Raw genomic sequence first — 18,067 nt, forward strand, 5'->3', positions numbered from 1 at the left:
ATTCAATTTCAGAGAAGAGATTGCCGTTGCTATCTACATACTGCTTGGATTCTTGTTGGCAGGCACTATTGCAAATCTTCACGCGTGGTCCAAGCTAATCGGGGCCCTGTTCATGTCCCAGGGAAAGCATTTGAGACGTGCCTTCAATAGTAACGAAGCTGCGCCGTTGACCGCTTTGGGAGCAGAAGTGAGTTTGATGACCGATATGGTGCGTTGTTTGGATGCGTTTACCAATCAACAGAGCCGATTGGTTGGAGTTGTAGATACACTCGATTCCTGTGATACTGAACGAACGCTAGCCATATTAAATGCCATTCAGACGCTGTTGTCGGCCCCTCAAAGACCATTTGTCCTTCTGCTCGCCGTTGATCCCCATGTGGTAGCAAAGGCTGCAGAAGCTAACAGTAGACGTTTGTTCACAGAAGGCGGTATTGGTGGGCATGATTTCTTAAGGAACTTAGTGCACTTACCCGTTTATCTTCAAAACTCTGGCTTAAGAAAAGTTCAAAGAGCGCAAAATACCGCTATGGCTACATATCGCCGAATTATTCCGGATTCTGGTAGAGACGATGAGACACATTTAGGCCATTCAGTCTCTGCGAGAAGACTGTCCAATGCATCTGAAATCATGTCCAGCCAAGAAAAACTACGTTCAGGGCCGGGTACATCCAGAACTGGAAGCAAGAAACTGCGTGTATCCGATTCTATAGCAAGCTCCATAGGGTCCAACTTACACAAACTCGGTCAAAATCCGCCAGTGGATTTATCTAAAATAATCCTCACAGATGATTACTTTAGTGATGTAAATCCTAGAAGCATGAGAAGATTAATGAATGTTATTTACATTACTGGTAAGTTTTTTTTTCTGTTTTTCAAAATCGTGTTATTATAACTAAAAAGTTTTTTTTTTCAGTACGCCTTTTGAAAGCATTTCAAATCGATTTTAGCTGGTATCGCCTTAGTTCGTGGATAAATTTAACAGAACAATGGCCTTTGCGAGCCAGTATGATCGTATTGGAACATGACCAAGCAGGAGACAGCTTTGATGATTCTATGTCACTGCAGTCTGCCTATGATAAGTAAGTCACTAATTAAACGTTTAAATTTACTGAAAAATATCTAATATTTTCTATAAAATTTAATTTAGGGTTCGTCCTAAAATAGCATGTCTTCGGGAAGCTGCTAATCTTTTAGATCTCGATCGCGATGAACGCAAGTTGGACGCTTTCCTACAGTTACATAAATCTGATTTGCTTATTTCCGATTTGCGTATATTTTTGCCATTCACCATCAACCTAGACCCTTACCTCAGAAAAGTTCTCAAGGAGGATCAACAGGCACTCGAAGATGAAGGCATAATTATTCCTGTGAAAAGTACTATGCCACCGATAAAACCGCATGGAATTTTGCATTCCAGACATCAGCAACATCATGGTATGCTCCATCCTACTTCTCAGCTACCAAACAGTCTTCCAAATTGGACGGGTTTTTATAACGCCCCTCCAGCAATAGCTATGATGAATTACTACAATCCCAATCTAGCCACACTTATGCAAACCCCACCAGACATCGGTGGTCATAGAAAACCTGACACAAGTAACATGTTTATGGATCAAAGTAATGAGAGTCACTCCTCAGGGTTTAATGCTTTCGCTGGGACTAGCAAATTATTCTCGAAAAATCAAACAACTCCCGTCTCACCTCCAATCGAGTTTGATATTTCGAATATAAAGTTAGCAAAATTAACAGTAGAGGAAGTTATAGATCTACTCGGTCGTGTTGGAGAACTGAAACCAGCCATAGAAAAAATATCAACTGTTCTTCGAGAAAATGCTGTTTCTGGGCGTGTTTTGTCATATTGTAATCTGGATGAACTAAAATCTGTACTCAATGTTAGCTTTGGTCATTGGGAAATTTTCAAAATGCTTATAACTGCGTTAAAAGAGAATGAAACTACAACTAAAAAATTGACCAAAACAACATCGTTCGCTAAGACCGTTAACGAAAGTTTAGAAATCAATGACAACATGCCGTCAACCTCTCAACAGCCACAACCTTCTGCTTCTTCACATTTTCAACCAATACGACAAAAATCGCAAAACGTAATGGAGAAACAGGTTAGTTTGATTATCAAATTTACATTTTCTTTGCTGTTATTATAAAAAAGTTCAAAGCTAACCCAATTAAATCATACCTGGATACGCACGCAGCCCTCTAAGGTTCACGATTATGAGTATCTACAGGTATCGAAATGGATGTACCAAAACGGATGTTTTAGAATAAATGTGTTGCTAAAGTCCTTCGATGTTTTATGCCATTCATTAACTAACCATATTGCTTAAAAACTACTTTTGTGGTTGATGTTCATGATGTCTCGTTCGTAATATTCTTGTTAAATTCTATCATTTCACCGGATTTGTCTATACTTTCCTTGTCTAGCTCAATAAATAAAGAATATGGAATATGTTCTAGTTAGTCAAACTCTTAATCGTTACTTTGGTAATACATATCCTCTCAACAGTTTTAAATTCATATTAACGCTGTATAGACAGGGTCGTTTATTTTACCTGATTTCAACATTGACAATGACCAGGCTTAGGACAAATATCTACTTTTATTCACCACTTAAACGATTATACTTATTAGGGTGGTCCAAAAATAGGGATTGACCGTCGCTGAGCAACCCCTTAGAGTTAACCAAATGAGCTGAAATTTGGCATGAGGCCTTCTAGCGGGCCAAGGAACAATTTCATAGCGCAAGGTTTTGATTCCGGAACATACCTCTATTTTTGGACCACCCTAATGCTTATACTAACATTTCATGTAAACGATGGAAAAAGTCCTATCTTTATTTAGGTAGCCCTATTGCATCGTGTTATCCCCCTTTAAACTATTGATGTTGTGTAGTTTAGTTTTTTGATCACCGTTTACGAATGTGTTAATATTGTTCCTACATTTCAGGTAACCCTGGAGGAGCAAATGATTTGTGGTGCACTGCAGACCCTGAATGAGGACGCTTTCGAAGACGTTGTCGGGAGCGAACGACCCAGCCCCAGTGGTGAGATGTTTTCCCAGTATCTAGCCCCAATCCGTGAGAGCTCAGAGATTGGTTCGCCACCAAGGCTTAGCTATAATTTCACTAACCCCAACCTACTCGATCACGCATCAACAAACGCCAGCGGTGAAAACTCATTCCCACATCGTTCTCAGTCGAGATCTCACAGCTTGCACGATGAGTCTCTTTCCAGTATTGTTATAATGCCCCACTACCCACCAAACGTTGACGATACCAAACTATAAGGCTAGAAGTTTGAGACTTTTGTCGCCCCTTGTATTATAGTTTTTAGTAGAAAAATATTTAATTTTACTGCTGTTGTACACCCTGAGGTGTTAGCGATATAGTGAAATAAAAAGCGTCAGTGGCATAGCATTGCGGATTCTTCATCCAATAAATATATAATATATATTTTTTTATAATGGTAGGAAAATCGTTTCTTGTAGGTGAACAACATGTCCATTCGTTTCAGCACAATATAGCTTCTCTTCAAGGTCAGGAAATGAATTGTAAATAATTCCTCCAGAAAATGCCATTCACATTTAGTTTACTTTTTTCTACCAAAATCAAGAATCACTTGTAGACCCGAAACGTCAACATTCGAAAAACAAAATTATACATAAGATGCCTACGACAGAACCAAACCAAGCATGTTTTTTAATTTGGATCACAGTTTTGTGCAGACAATAAAAAAGCTTCTCTCACAATCTACAACTAGTGCTATAAAAGTGTGTGTGTTTGTCTCCAAAACTAACAAGGGGTTTGAAATGCTGTTGTAAGTATGCTAGACCAATTTTCTTAAGAAATGTATGATAGCAAAATATAGATTCATCTGGAATAAATTAGGTAAGCAATAATTGGATGTGCAAATGTTTAGTGATGTGAAATGTGTGCACATTGAAAATATAGCATGAACGGAATTGGTTTTTTCACTAATGACATATTTAAACGCAAAAGTTATAGCACATAGCCACATCAGTATTTTGCCATCTATGTCTTATAATATGAATGAAGTGCTTGTTTCATGAAGAGCTATTTTTACATCCCACAGTTTCTATCCGAAGTTCACCTCTACCTTCCCCTAAGCAAACAACCTCCATATTGAAACCTACAGGGAGTATAAGAAGAACTGATAGGCGTGTTACCGTTTGTGAAGCAAACGACAACAACACGCTCACACCAACTTTCATCGAAATCCTCAATGAAAATTTGAATCGCAAATCATTTGGTAAGATATTTTTTATAATATTATGGAATAAAACCAAAAATAAAATAATGATCATTAATAAAGGGCCCTATTACATAAGACGAGTCGAGTAACTCGACTCGACTCCAGTCACTTTCGAGTCGAGCGAAATGTCGTATTACAGTAGTCGAGTGAAAAAGCCGAGTCACGAACATTCAAGCAGTCGACTCAGTCGAGCTACTCGTCTGAAGTCGGCTCGACTCGACTACTGTAGTACCAAAATGGCTCACTCGAGTAAAATGATTCGTGACTCATCTTATGTAATAGGGCTCAAAATATTCGAAAATTACTGTAACTTTTAATACTTATGTTAAAGTGAAATAGTATATGCTTTGAACTATTACGCAAAATGAAAAAGTTAATCAAAATAGATATTTCCTATCATGTTTCAGTAAAACGGCAATACAGCATGAATACTTATGATGCAGAAGGAAGCGGACAATCCTGATTAAATTTCTTTCAGTCGGATAAATATTATGCATTTGTATTTGTGGCAATACAAAATAAAACTACTCTAGTCATTGACCTGTTTTGCCAAGTAAATGGGGTTTTATTAACTTTCAATGTATCCGAATTCTTTCTACGTAGTTTTCTTCCCAACTGACAAAAACCCTGAAGTATTAGAAAAGTACTTAGCATTACTTTCACTAACAGGCCTTTCTGCTGCCTGCGGATTTACGATCTCCAAACCTTGCAGTGGCGTAAATGCTACACTTGATGCCGTACCAGAAATTTGTTTCTTAACCGTTGTGCTGCCACCCCAAACTTGCTGCTGTTTCTGAAGGTTTTTCTGTAATGTTTTACTGATGCGAACTTTGGTTTTTTCATCAATCTGTGGCAGACGAATACGACCAGTTCCTGTTTTGCCAATGGTACCTCTTGTATAACCCAAATCATCCTGGTAGGCATCCTCGTCAATCTGAAAATAAAACCATTGTTGATAAATCTCACTTTGCTAATTGTTCGCAAAAATTTAACACTAACATCACCAAAATTCATCCGATTGGCTTGTTTGCGGAACTCAGTTATAGCATAACGTTCTTTCATTTTCCGGACCCGTTTGCCACCACGTTTCTTTTTGCCGCCCTCGATTGGTTTAGGAAGTGGTTTGATGAATTTCACCGGAGGGGGCTCTTGCAACTTATCCAACTTTTTTTCAATCTCTTCACGAAAACGTTGTCCAATTTCACCCAAATGACTCTCATGACAGGCATCGACTCTTGCTGCTAATGTGCTTTTAGACGCTACCATTCGGGCTGCCTTGCGACGCATATCTGGAGGAGTTTCCTGAACTATATCTGAATAGTATACGTAACCAGTGTGCGGAAGCATTGCTACTTTGGAAAATCTGTGAATAAAGAAACGATGAATAAACTTTTTTTCTGAAGAACATACAATTTACCCCGACAAAGTTTTCTTCTGGGCCCCTAACACTAAAACGTTGCATGCTGGCATTTTAGACAGCTTGGTTAATCCTCCTGCTAGACCAACGAGCTTTGCAGCAGTGGAAGCTCCTACAATCATACACAAGTTTGGAGCTATAAAGGTCATCCTACTTTCAACGTAATCATAAACCTTGGTTTTAAACTCGTTGAGCTCGATGGCCATATTACAGGCTTCGTATATTTTTTGCAGTTCCATAGGTTCCAAACGAGTTCTGAAAAATAGTCGATATTCATGACCCTGTAATGTCTATTATTGTCAAATATTACCCTTGAGTTGTCGAAGCTGTAACCGAAACAATCATAATGGTGGCCTGGGTAAGGATTTCTTGCAATTTTTCGTTATTTTTCGCTTGATCCAAATCGTTTCCGAGCTCTCTGACGCTACGGATGTAGTCCATTTCGGTCATTATAAGGGAATCCAATTCTGGAAACCGCTTTTGATATTTATCCTTTACAAATTTATGAACGGTTGCTGAAATGAAATAGTAGATATCCGATTTTTTAGGCATTGATTGTAGTTTTAAAGTAAAAGGATCTTACAAATTTCACTGTCGATATCGATAACGATGTTGTTTGCTTCAACGATCAACTGGTATTCTGGGTCCGATTCAACGTTTCCAATCATTTCCGATGATTGCCGCGGACACTTCATGAATTCGGCTATTTGAGTTAGTACGTTAGCTAGCCTGTGGGAATCACGTAGTTTGCATATTTCCCTTACAGACGATACCTTTACATCTACTTCCATCGGCTCATCTTTGATGTCCATAATTATTTCCTCCTCGAATTCGCCAGTGCCGGGATTATTTTGATCTTCCTCGTCCGAGTCCTCTTTCGGTTCTTGTTTAACCATGTCTTCCAACTCTTCATCATTATCGTCTTCCAAATCCGCTAATAGCTCATCAGCAAGAGACATTTTCAAGTTATAAAATAAGTTTTAACTGCAAAAAATTAACTATTCAAGTGAGACGTTTGGTGAACGATTTAAACAATGAGAAAAACAAACATATAGGGGAAATTCGGGTATAAGACAGACACCGTCAAGCGGGCCATACACACGCTCAAATTTTTTTTAACCATTAATGACTTTTCTTGAAACATTTTTTGAGATTTTTGATAGAATTAATTATTGCTGTTATTGAAATTTCTAGCATTTTAGAAGATCTTAATGAACAAGTTGAAAAATGGTTAAATTTTATTTTATCCGCATAATATCTGACGTGAGCGTCGTATGAAACATAATGTAAATAAACAGTTTTTTGCGAAAAAATACAAAAACTGACATATTAGTAGCAACTTTCTTTCCATTTAGACAATTTGTAGCCTGCGACAACATATTCTATATGTGAAATACAAATTTAAAAGCTGTTTTGATAACTTTTGCAGCAGTTTTCTGTGAATTCTTAATATGTTTCATACGACGTAATGAAAGCTCAAAATAGCAGCCATCTTTGAAGCCAAGGTTTTTCGACTTTTACAGTTGGTGTGAAGTGAACTCTCAATGAGTTTGTTTACAAATATATAAGAATATTTCAGTTCCAATATGTGAAAAGGGTATTAAAGACAAAGTAAACACAACCCGTTTCCAGTGCGCTCGTTGTTTTTATAACCAAAAAAACAAACAAATCATCTTATGATGTTTACATCAAAACCGCCAATATGGTTATTTTTTAACAATTTTTCTAGAAAGATTTTAACTATTTTGGTAGTTTTCGAGTATAAACCAGAAATTGGTTGTATAACTTTATGTTCTCTATTTCACCATTTTGAAATTGGTTCAAATTGCAGCCGGTCGCACATTAAGCAAATTTTTTTCATCGAGAACTCAAAAGTCAAAAATGGTTATTTTCAAATCATAAATAGTTTTATAATTTCTAGCGTGTTCTCAAATAATGAAAAAAAAAATCAGGCCAAATCAAAATACAAAAATAACACAAACAAAAGAAATCAAATTTATACAACCGGCCAGAACTCCACAACTGGGCATATGGTCATCGACACCGGTCCCATCCCACCGTTGATTGAAAACTACAGTCAACAACAGAACAAGAACTCCACAAGACTTGACTCAGCAATTTTGAACTGACTAGACGTGTGTTGCCAATTTTAGTAAAATTAAGCTGTGATTGTGCTATTTATTACTAGAATTAACCTATTTTGATCCGTACTATAACTTGTTCGTAATTAATTTATTGCCGTGCCGTAAAATATATTTTGTGTATTGAGTGGAATGAGCATAAACAAAGCTGCCCCCGTGGGGGCAGCGGCTACTAAGGAAGATGATAACCTCAAACCGATGCATACACCGGACGACCAAGAGATGGTAGATACGTTTACAAATGAAAATGAAAAACCGAAACAAACTGCTCAAGTAAGTCAAAATAAACCCGAAATAGAAAAAATGAGAAAAGTATACCAGAAATTTAGCTACTGTGATACTGATAGCAGACCATACAGAGTCATCATAGAAAATACAGATCTAGAAAGGAGGAAATATATAAATAGGCTTCAAATAGGAATAGTATTGAACCAAATAGGCTTTGACAAGTGTATAGACGATATTAAAAAGACCGGACGTAATAAAGCTACTGTTTATGTTGGGAACATAAAGGATGCCAATAGACTAGCTGATTGTCAGAGCCTAAACTTAAAAGGTTACAAAGCATACATACCCAAAAAATTTGTAACTGTTACGGGAGTTCTGTCTGATATTCCAACGGAATTGGATATCAATGAAATAATTGAGAATGTGATATGTGATGTCAAAGTGGAATCAGTGTTTAGAATGACAAGGAAATACAACGATGAAAGGATCCCCACCAACAGAGTAGGTATTGTCTTCAGAAGTAATGTGCTGCCAAGGTTTGTAAGAATGTTTTCTGTAATAAATCGAGTCGAACCGTTTATACCACGTCCTGTAATATGTTTTAAATGTCTTAGGTACAATCATCTGTCTAAAAACTGTAAGAGTTCCGTACTAAGATGTAAAAACTGCACTGACGAAACAACCAAAGATCACGAACCATGCTCAAAAAAGTCTTACTGCTTACACTGCAAACAAGAGGGCCATATCACCACAGATAGGAACTGTCCCCGGAGGAAGATAGAATCGGATACACAAGCAGTGATGGCAAGGAAAAATATTACATACCAAGAGGCTAAAGAATACTTCAATATTCCAATGATCAACCAATTCGACATATTAGGAAACACAGAAGATTACCCAGCTCTACCGGAAACCTTTGCTCAGGTATTAACAAATGGAAATCAGGGCCGATCAAATGGAAGAATAAAAGCACCAACCATAATGTCAAAATCCAATTTACAAAAACCCAATAAAATATTTACAAATAATAGAAAAACAAAATCAAAAGAAATAGAAGAAGAAGAAGAAGCAGGAGTAGCTAGTTTATTAGGAATGTCCAGAAGAGATTTTTTGAAAAAAAGGAGGCTTGAGGAAGAAGAAGGAGAACAAGATAGCGAAAGGCTTATAAACAATCATCGCACTTCGGATGCAGACAGGTTTAGACAAGAAATAAAAACACAAACTCCAACGAAACAAGACTACGATGTAATGATTGCAGGAATAATACAAAATATTGCCAAAATCCTTCAAAATCATGGTATAACAGGAGAAGAAATCACAGCCAGCATTGTTGGGGAGTTGAAAAACATTGCTGATAGCCATAGTGATGGCAAATAACAAAAACAAACATGGATAAGAATTTTAAAATACTACAAACAAACATACAAAGTTTAACAAAAAACAAAAATGAACTTATACATGAAATAAATACAAATAAATTTGAAGCCGTACTATTAACAGAGATTTGGGTAGATCCAAACCATCTTACAACAAAACGCTACAACATCTCAGGATACCATTACATACTAGCTCCACGGGATGATGCTTATGGAGGAGTTGGATTTTATATATGTGATCAATTACATTTTACTAGAATTAATTTGACGACAACAGAAAAGTTTGAAACATTAGGAATAAGATTGACTAAATTAGACCTTGTGCTAGTAGTTGTCTATGTCAATCCCCGTATTAATGTCCAAGAACTCAAAACTGCCATGTCGATTTTACTACAAGAACTAAATAACTATAATAAAGTCATCATAGGTGGAGATTTTAACAGTCATCATGAGATATGGGGCTGTGAAACAACTCAAGGAAAGGGTAGAGTAGTACATGAAGCCATAGTCGACTCAAATCTTGTATTACTGAACACAGGGGATAAAACCTTCATACCTGGAATTCTTAACCAAAATTTTAGTGCAATTGATCTCTCGTTATGTACAGCAAATCTACATAATTTCACTAAATGGTCTACTAAACCTAAATCCTTTGGAGGAAGTGGACATCTTTTTATTGAAATATCGGTTGAACTACAGTGGAGTAGAAGAGCTAATACGTACTATGACAGAAAAGCAATTGGAGAACAAATCGCCCAAATTCAACATTGGGAATTTGAAAATCTCCAGGAACTTTCGACTAAAGCTAGAACGATTATCAAAAACAACAAAAAATCAAGTAACCATATTGCAAAATATTATTGGAGTGATGAATTATCCACTCTATATGAAGAAAAACAGAGAGCACTTAAAAAATACCATGCTTGTTGTAATAGTACAAATTTAATTGAATGGAAAAAAACAACAGCTAAATTCCAAAAAACAAAACTTCATCATATACGAGAAAAATTAAAGGAACTATCAGCTTCTATAGACCCTTTGAACATGAAGCAAAATTGGAAGCTGGTAAGAGGTTTAAAAGGATCTCCAGCAATAAATATAAAAAACAATTGCATAAAAGAACAAAAACAGTTAGCTCACGAGTTTTTGATAATGAATTTTGGAGAAAGTAGAAGAGAAAACATAATACTACCACAAGAAGAACCCCGAAATAACATCATAGACTTAGCTAAATGGAAATCTATAATAAACAAAAAACCAAAAAGATCCTCTCCAGGAACAGACAATCTAACATACGACATGCTAAGAGTATTAGATTGGAAAACTTCGACAAAAATTGTGGAATGTCTAAATGAGATGTGGAGAAAGGGAAGTTTACAAGATCACCTAAAGGAAATTAAGATAATACCTATTCTGAAGCCAGACAAACCACCAAACGAGGTAACTTCTTTTAGACCAATTGCGTTACTCTCTACCTTAACCAAAACACTAAACACAGCGGTACTAGAAGATATAAATAAAACTCTGTACTCAAAAAACATTCTCCCTGTTACATCATTTGGTTTCAGGAAAAATATGTCTACAGAAAACTGCGTAACATATGCCACTAATTTTATAATGGAGAGCAAAAGACAGGGAATGACAGTAATTGGAGTATTTTTTGACTTCAAAAATGCTTTCAATTCCATCAATGTCAGCCAACTGAGAAACATAATGATGACAAACAACTTTAGTCCTGATAGCGTAACATGGATATATAATTTTCTAGTGAATAGAAAAACTATCATCCAGACAGAAGAAGGACTAGTGGAACATGTGGTTTCTAGTGGACTTCCTCAGGGAGATGTCCTATCCCCAACCCTTTTCAACATTTATACCTCAAGCCTTCATGAAACAAATCTCGACCCTAACGAAACTACTCTCCAGTTTGCAGATGATTTCCTCAAATTGGTTAGATCAAAAAACGAAAGCCAAGCATTAATAAAAATGCAAGACAAAATAGAAATATTTGTTAGAAAAGCCTCAAGTCTAGGACTCGTTATAAACTGCGCAAAAACTAAAGCTATGATATTTAAAAACAGTGCAAAAGTTCTAAATCTTAAAATAAACGGAGAAACATTAGAGACAGTTAGAAATTATAAGTACCTTGGCATAACACTAGACCAAACACTAAGATATGGCATACACATAAAAACAATGATTAATAAAATACATGACAGACAGAAAATGCTCAAAGTAATCGGAAGCATTAAAAGTGGAGCAAACCCTAAAGTTATGATGCTATTCTATAAAGCTCTGTATGGAGGATATCTAAATTATGGTTCAGTATTCTACGGAGGAGCAAGCAAGACAAATATCGAAAAATTGGAAGTGACAAATAGACAATGTCTTAGAATAGCTACAGGTTGTTCTAAATCAACACCTATTAATACGCTGGCAGCAATAGCAGGAGAAGGTCCCCTATACCTGAAGAGGATTTATTTAGCGAAAAAACGAATTTTACAACACATATTCCGAAACGATCTGATCGCTCAACAATTGCAAAGTCTAGAACAACACAGTACAAATTCCAAAAAACAAAACACTTTTTTGGAACAAATTTACCTAGAATATAAAAACGACTTTCAACAACTATACTTAAAACAAGCAACGAGCAATGAAATAAGTAACGTTTTAGTCTTGGATCAAATCCCACAAACACAAATAAGGAAAAAACAACAATCGGCAGAAATAATGAGAGAAGTAATACACATGTTAAACACACAATACCCTACATACATACAAATTTATACAGATGCATCAAAACACGGTAATAAATGCGGAATAGGAATCTTCGAAGACGAAAACAACAGAATAACTAGTATGCAACTGGACAACGAAGTTTCCATAACCACAGCTGAATTGATAGCCATAAAAACAGCACTTGAAAACATCAATTCGGAAACAACAAACAGAACAGTAATTCTCACAGATTCCCAAGCATCTTGTACAATAATAAAGCAACAATTGGATACGAAGGAGTTTGACGAACTGACTTTCAAAATTGTTAAACAAGCAGAATCAAAAAAGTGCACTATACAATGGATACCTGCTCACATACAAATACAAGGAAACGAGAAAGCAGACATAGCGGCCAAAGACGGATTAACAAGCCCGTGTATTTTAGTTAATAAATCACGATTCAGTGACAAGACACTGAAAGCGAAAAATGAATGGATCAACTCAATCAATAGATGGTACAAAGATTATGTAAACATAAATCAAAAAGGATCAAAGTTTTACAGATTCCAGTCATCCTTTAATCAAAGACCTTGGTACTGGAACAGCAAATTAAAAAACATTCAAATTCGAACCATGAATAGAATTCTCAGTGGGCATGATTACTCTCCCTACTGGCTCGGAATAATGAAAGTACGTGAAATAACTTATTGTGATCTCTGCGAACAGCCATTCACAACCGAACATATTATACTGAATTGTATAAAGTTTAACCATCTCCGAAACTACTATGATTGGGATAGATTTTCTAATCTTCTCGAACTATTTCGAGATTTCGATGAAAACCGTATGAAAGAGGTACTATCTTTCTTGGATAAAACAAAACTAAAAATTTAAAATAATTGGCAACACGAATATAGTCAAGTCAAGTACAGTGGTGTTATAGAGTAGCATTCTCTGGCCAAAACATTAAAACGAAGAAGAAGAAGAAGAAGAAGAAGAACTCCACAACATTCATTTTTTAATTTCTATTCCTTTTTACTTAAAGAAGATTAGTACATTGCATCATTTTTAAAATGATACAAACGGTGAATAAACTTCTGTGTACTATCAAAGTCTGTCCTTCGGCTATGTACAAAGTTCTATCCGCAATCTATTGCAGCAAAGGAATCACAAAGCACGCGGGTCACATAACAGTTCTTCAAACAATCGACGAAACCGGAAGCAGAAATGTACCCGTCCAAACAAATAAAAATTCATCCGTTTTGGATCCTCCGACAGATGTTTCTGATACTAGTATACATCCGTTTATTAGACCTAGTTTCAACTTCGCAGCCTACGTGAACAAGTCGGAAACGTTGCAGTTTTTAGTGAAACAGGGAGTAGATCTCCACAAACTTGAAAAACGAAAAGGAATACCGGAATTTATTCTAGGGTTAGATGTCGAAAAGGACATGAAGGATCATATCAAGTTTCTTGCGGAGATTGGAGTGAAACCAGAAGATTTCGGAGAAATAATTACAAAAAATCCGTTGATATTTAAAGAAGACATCGGCGATCTGGAAGTCAGGGTAAACTATCTTGAATCTAAACAATTTCAACCGATGCAGATAACTAGAATAGTTTCCAAAAACCCTTTTTGGCTTATGCTGAGTACTCGTCGAATAGACAGAAGATTGGGATATTTCCAAAAAACCTTTGCTCTTACTGGAAGTGAAATTCGACTTTTAACGACCAAACAACCTCGAGTGATAACGTTCAACCTCGAGCATATAAGATTGAACACTTTTAATATCAAAGAAGAGATGGGTTTCAAGCCCGAAGAAATGAAGCAGCTGTTACTCCGAAAACCCAAATTGTGGATGATAAGTAATTTTTTCTACTATTGTGATTATATCTACTTAATTCTTTCATTTTTATTTCAGGCCATGGAAACCTTAACAGTCGATTCGATTTCGTTCACAGACATATGCAAATTTCGCATGAAGATATTTTGAGCTTTCCTGAAATCTTGCTGTCGAGAGATTACAGGCTTAAACAACGCCACGGTTTCCTCACGTTTCTTGGTAAAGCACAATACAATCCTAGGAAGGAACTTTACATATCTTTAAAAACATTAGTGGAAGGTTCGGATGAGGAATTCGTTCTAGACGTAGCCAAGTCAAGTATGGAGTGTTACAACAATTATCTGAAGACGCTGTAAAGAAATTTTTAATTCAAAAGTGTATTAAGCTAAATTAAGTCAGATCTTTTGTCATTAGTTGTATATATTAGTCTAGATGTAAATCAAACATCATTAGCTGTGTTTACCGAGCTCGATTTTCCGTTTCAACGCGTGAATGGAAGTGAATAACAGTGAATCGATAATACCAGCAACTGTAAATATGCCTCCAATAATAGCGCATAGATTGATGGCGAAATGACTGAAAGAGCTAAAAAGAGGAAGATAATATTTGACATTAATTAGCCACAGTGAAATAAATTAAAAAGAATTTTTCTAACCTGCGTGTCTCAGTAAATCTGACCATTAACGGAGAGAGCTCGTAATTCACAAATATCCCTGGCATACCAGATTCTCCACTCATAACAGATATCGTTTTCTTGTGTGTGGTAACAGAGAACTGATTGGTGTGCAGTTTCCGCCCGCTGAGAGGTACAAATTCAGTAGGAACAATTTTTATGTAATACTGAAACATCATCGCGCCTAAGAAGGAAGAAAAAAACGGTTATTGTAATTAAAAAAAAACATGGAATAATGCTTTCTGAATTTTGTAAATATCGTTAGGTAATAGTACTTTTTTTGGTTTTTTCTAACTTTTGCAAATGCGATTTTTAGCGTAACATTTTATAAGCGCGAAATTAGCAGTTAGTTCTAAACAAGAAAAACGCGTTAAAAATTTCGGAACATCTAATCAAATCCTATTTTAAAAATCGATCACTTTTTGTTAAAAAAAATATGAAATGTGCATTATATTCAATTATTGTTCGTTGATTATCAAAAACTTTAACTGTAAGATTCGTATATTTTCATGTTTCACCCCCATGTTTTGTTTTCGATTCCAGTTTCAGACATAACTTCATGTTCCTGCAACGAAAATACATCAACATCGCCTAAACGAATTTTATCATTTTTTTAAGTTTTGAGTGATTTTAAGATGAAACCGCGTTTATTAGGTAAAGTGCAACCGTGTACATCCGGAATGACCGTCAACTCGATTAGTTTACATTTGGCAGTTTCGCTCTTTTGAAATGTGAAGCCAGATTTGATCGATTTTTTTTAACTTTTTCTTGGGTTAAAGTTTACGCTTTTAAAGCATACTTTCTTTTTTTATCGTGTATGTATCATAGTCCTATTTGTCGCTGGTAGTGTTCGTGATATTATGCCGGTTGTTCCACCAATCCTTTTCAGTTTTGGAACAATTAACCTCAAAAACGGCCATGTGTGTCGACCGGCTGTTCGTTTTTTGTACCGAGAGTTTTTGAGGTTAATTGTTCCGTCTCATCTGTACACGCTCAGCAAGTGTGCGTAAGCAATGTCAAAAACAACTTCAAACTCGGCATCACTGGTATAGAGATGTTAGCAGATTCGTTCGTCGAAAATCGATCATCCAAACTTCAAAACCGCATGCAAAAATCACGAAATTCATATCGCGAGATAAACAAGATTACGTGATACGAAATAATATTGACGCAATTCAAAACTATTACATTGTTTTACCTATTTCCTTCGAAAATCGGTTCTTTGATAACTTGTTTCTTGCTACATTCGGAGGCATAGCGAACGAATAATCCAAAAGTGAAAAAAGTAAAATGCCAGCCGTACCAGGAAGTGTATATGGGCAAAATCAACAGCCCTCTTGCTTCGATCGCATGAAGACTGGGTTCACTATCGGGTTTTGCGTTGGAATGGCCAGCGGTGCACTTTTTGGTGGGTTCTCGGCTTTGAGGTGAGTATTTAAAAAAAAATCAGACTTAATTTTTTAGAATCAGTTTTTTTTAAATAGCACTGACTTTGTTGATGATAGGTAGTGGAAATCTATCATATTATTCATTGAGACAAAATTCCCATAAAATGGAAAAAGTACCTAGCTGGTAGATATTTGCACCGAAGCCGATAAGTCATTTTATACATTTTTTTCATGTCCAACATGATATACCAAATCAAGCGTAATTAAAATTATTGGTAAAATATCTGAACTGAAAAGTTAAGCGTATTTTCATAAGAGTTCAAAATATGTATCACCAAATTGTCATTTATAAAATCTAAAATGATGTTTAAAGCGCATAACTTGATTTTTATAGGTACGGACTTCGCGGACGTGAGCTCATCAACAACGTGGGCAAAGTCATGATTCAAGGTGGAGGCACATTCGGCACATTTATGGCTATTGGTACTGGTATCAGATGTTAAAATAGAATAAAAATAAAATCCAATAAACTCACCATCATGAGCTATTTCCATCGTACCGTCCAACGGGCTGGTTTGGCCGTATCCGAATTCCTCTCCAAAAGAAAGCGTGTTTATCCGATGAGACGTATTGAAACGGCTGGATGAAAATGGTTGCACGTCATGCACGTGAATGTGGCTTATCGAAAAACTCTTGCCGGGCGCGATATGAAAACTCCCACCAACGCGGTTTACTTCCATCGAACCGTAGATTTGACAACCCTCATTAAATGCTTTAGCCTCCAGACTGAGCTTTCCTTTCGCCACCTCCTCCTTACATTGTTCGAAATCCTCCAGCACCGGGTTCCATTGTTTAGCTCGATAGGCGTCAATTACATCTTGACAAGTTTGGCAGCAGCTTGAAGAAATGAGATTTGTTTAAAAAATTCAATAAACAATAAATGCTTGAGAATTTTAAGTAACGGAATTCTTTCGATCAAAATTCCAGAAGATAGAGAAGAAATGGAAATTGTCGCTCTCAAAATCCATCGATGACAAAATTACTAAAAAAAAAAATTACCGCGTGGTGTTTGTCTGAGCTCCATAGCAAGAGCCGCAGAGAGGCTCAGTAGTTGATGTCGAGGAGGTGGAAGAGACGGTTGGTTTTGGAGCTTGTATATTTTCTTTCTTTGGAGCTTCTATTGGATTTCCTTCCAAATCTAAACGACGTTTGTAGATATCGTGGTCAATGTGCAGGTGTTGTTCGCCAGTTGAATCCTGGGCATCCAAAGATACATCTAAAAAAATAGTTTAATTATTATTAGAGATGCACGTGCTGAGTTAATGTAGAAGCTTGTATTTTACAATCGCAAGATATTCTCGGAATATAAAAGTCCAGATTAATTTTGAGCTTATGACCTCGGGTTGAATCGACAAAAAGCTCATCGGTTATGGTCGGTGTTAGATAGGCCATGAATTCAGAGTAAATCAAAATGATGATGATGATTCCGCTAATTATCGTCACTGGAAAATAAGAAACAATGTAATAACTTATTTGTATTTTTTACATATGAATAAAAAAAACTTCTTACGTGTAGCTCCGCCAACTGTTTTAATACTGAATTCTTTATCAATTTTAGGATAAGCGTCTAATTGACGCAATGTGGTTATTATCGCCATGGCTGTTGTGTTTTACTTCTAATATAATAGTTTCTAGTAAATAATCATTTAAAATAAAACAATATTATCACGAAATGTAATCGAACACGTATGTAAAACCCTTTGAACCGATGAGCAAAAGCAATATTTTGGAAACGCCGGTTGACGTTCTCTTTTAATGTTTTAATTCGGCGATCCTTACAAATGTGCGACCCTAGCACGCTAAATATAATCTATGTTGCATGTGTCGTTTGATTACCACATATCTATGCAAATACTCTGATAATCTATAGCAATGAGCTTTCATTACGTCGAATGAAACAAAATTTAAAAAAACTGAGATTTTCACTTCTTAT

General features: G+C 36.1%; 5 protein-coding genes across 6 annotated transcripts in view; 3 read left to right on the forward strand and 2 right to left on the reverse strand.

The window, feature by feature from the left end:
- LOC129741165 (kinase D-interacting substrate of 220 kDa B) overlaps nt 1-4,670 on the forward strand; it is a 63,966-nt gene extending 59,296 nt beyond the window's left edge. The window contains exons 6-11 of one of the 2 annotated variants that reach the window (XM_055732873.1): nt 13-851; nt 914-1,079; nt 1,148-2,117; nt 2,211-2,243; nt 2,962-3,058; nt 4,107-4,670. In XM_055732873.1, the coding sequence (XP_055588848.1) occupies nt 13-851; nt 914-1,079; nt 1,148-2,117; nt 2,211-2,243; nt 2,962-3,058; nt 4,107-4,375 (2,374 nt within the window). In that variant the 3' untranslated portion in view covers nt 4,376-4,670. The remainder of the gene's footprint in view (nt 1-12; nt 852-913; nt 1,080-1,147; nt 2,118-2,210; nt 2,244-2,961; nt 3,059-4,106) is intronic. The other variant, XM_055732874.1, reaches the window with a different exon arrangement.
- Nucleotides 4,671-4,822: 152 nt separating this feature from the next.
- LOC129741166 (U4/U6 small nuclear ribonucleoprotein Prp31) lies at nt 4,823-6,757 on the reverse strand. The gene is made up of 5 exons (XM_055732875.1): nt 6,287-6,757; nt 6,014-6,218; nt 5,704-5,958; nt 5,286-5,649; nt 4,823-5,220 (listed from the first exon to the last, which is right to left on the reverse strand). The coding sequence occupies exons 1-5, from the start codon at nt 6,660-6,662 to the stop codon at nt 4,882-4,884; spliced, it is 1,539 nt and encodes a 512-aa protein (XP_055588850.1). The 5' UTR covers nt 6,663-6,757; the 3' UTR covers nt 4,823-4,881.
- A 6,399-nt stretch (nt 6,758-13,156) lies between these two features.
- On the forward strand, nt 13,157-14,667 carry LOC129747855 (transcription termination factor 3, mitochondrial). Its single transcript, XM_055742230.1, has 2 exons — nt 13,157-14,035; nt 14,092-14,667. Exons 1-2 carry the CDS (start codon nt 13,243-13,245, stop codon nt 14,367-14,369), a joined length of 1,071 nt encoding a protein of 356 aa, XP_055598205.1. The 5' UTR covers nt 13,157-13,242; the 3' UTR covers nt 14,370-14,667.
- LOC129747854 (endoplasmic reticulum-Golgi intermediate compartment protein 3) lies at nt 14,351-17,894 on the reverse strand. The gene is made up of 6 exons (XM_055742229.1): nt 17,645-17,894; nt 17,418-17,576; nt 17,134-17,350; nt 16,610-16,971; nt 14,669-14,870; nt 14,351-14,598 (listed from the first exon to the last, which is right to left on the reverse strand). Exons 1-6 carry the CDS (start codon nt 17,730-17,732, stop codon nt 14,463-14,465), a joined length of 1,164 nt encoding a protein of 387 aa, XP_055598204.1. The 5' UTR covers nt 17,733-17,894; the 3' UTR covers nt 14,351-14,462.
- Nucleotides 15,777-16,611, forward strand: LOC129747856 (reactive oxygen species modulator 1). The gene is made up of 2 exons (XM_055742231.1): nt 15,777-16,113; nt 16,469-16,611. The coding sequence occupies exons 1-2, from the start codon at nt 15,977-15,979 to the stop codon at nt 16,575-16,577; spliced, it is 246 nt and encodes an 81-aa protein (XP_055598206.1). The 5' UTR covers nt 15,777-15,976; the 3' UTR covers nt 16,578-16,611.
- Nucleotides 17,895-18,067: the final 173 nt, after the last annotated feature.

Source organism: Uranotaenia lowii, chromosome 2 (genome assembly GCF_029784155.1).
Source record: "Uranotaenia lowii strain MFRU-FL chromosome 2, ASM2978415v1, whole genome shotgun sequence".
NCBI lineage: Eukaryota > Metazoa > Arthropoda > Insecta > Diptera > Culicidae > Uranotaenia > Uranotaenia lowii.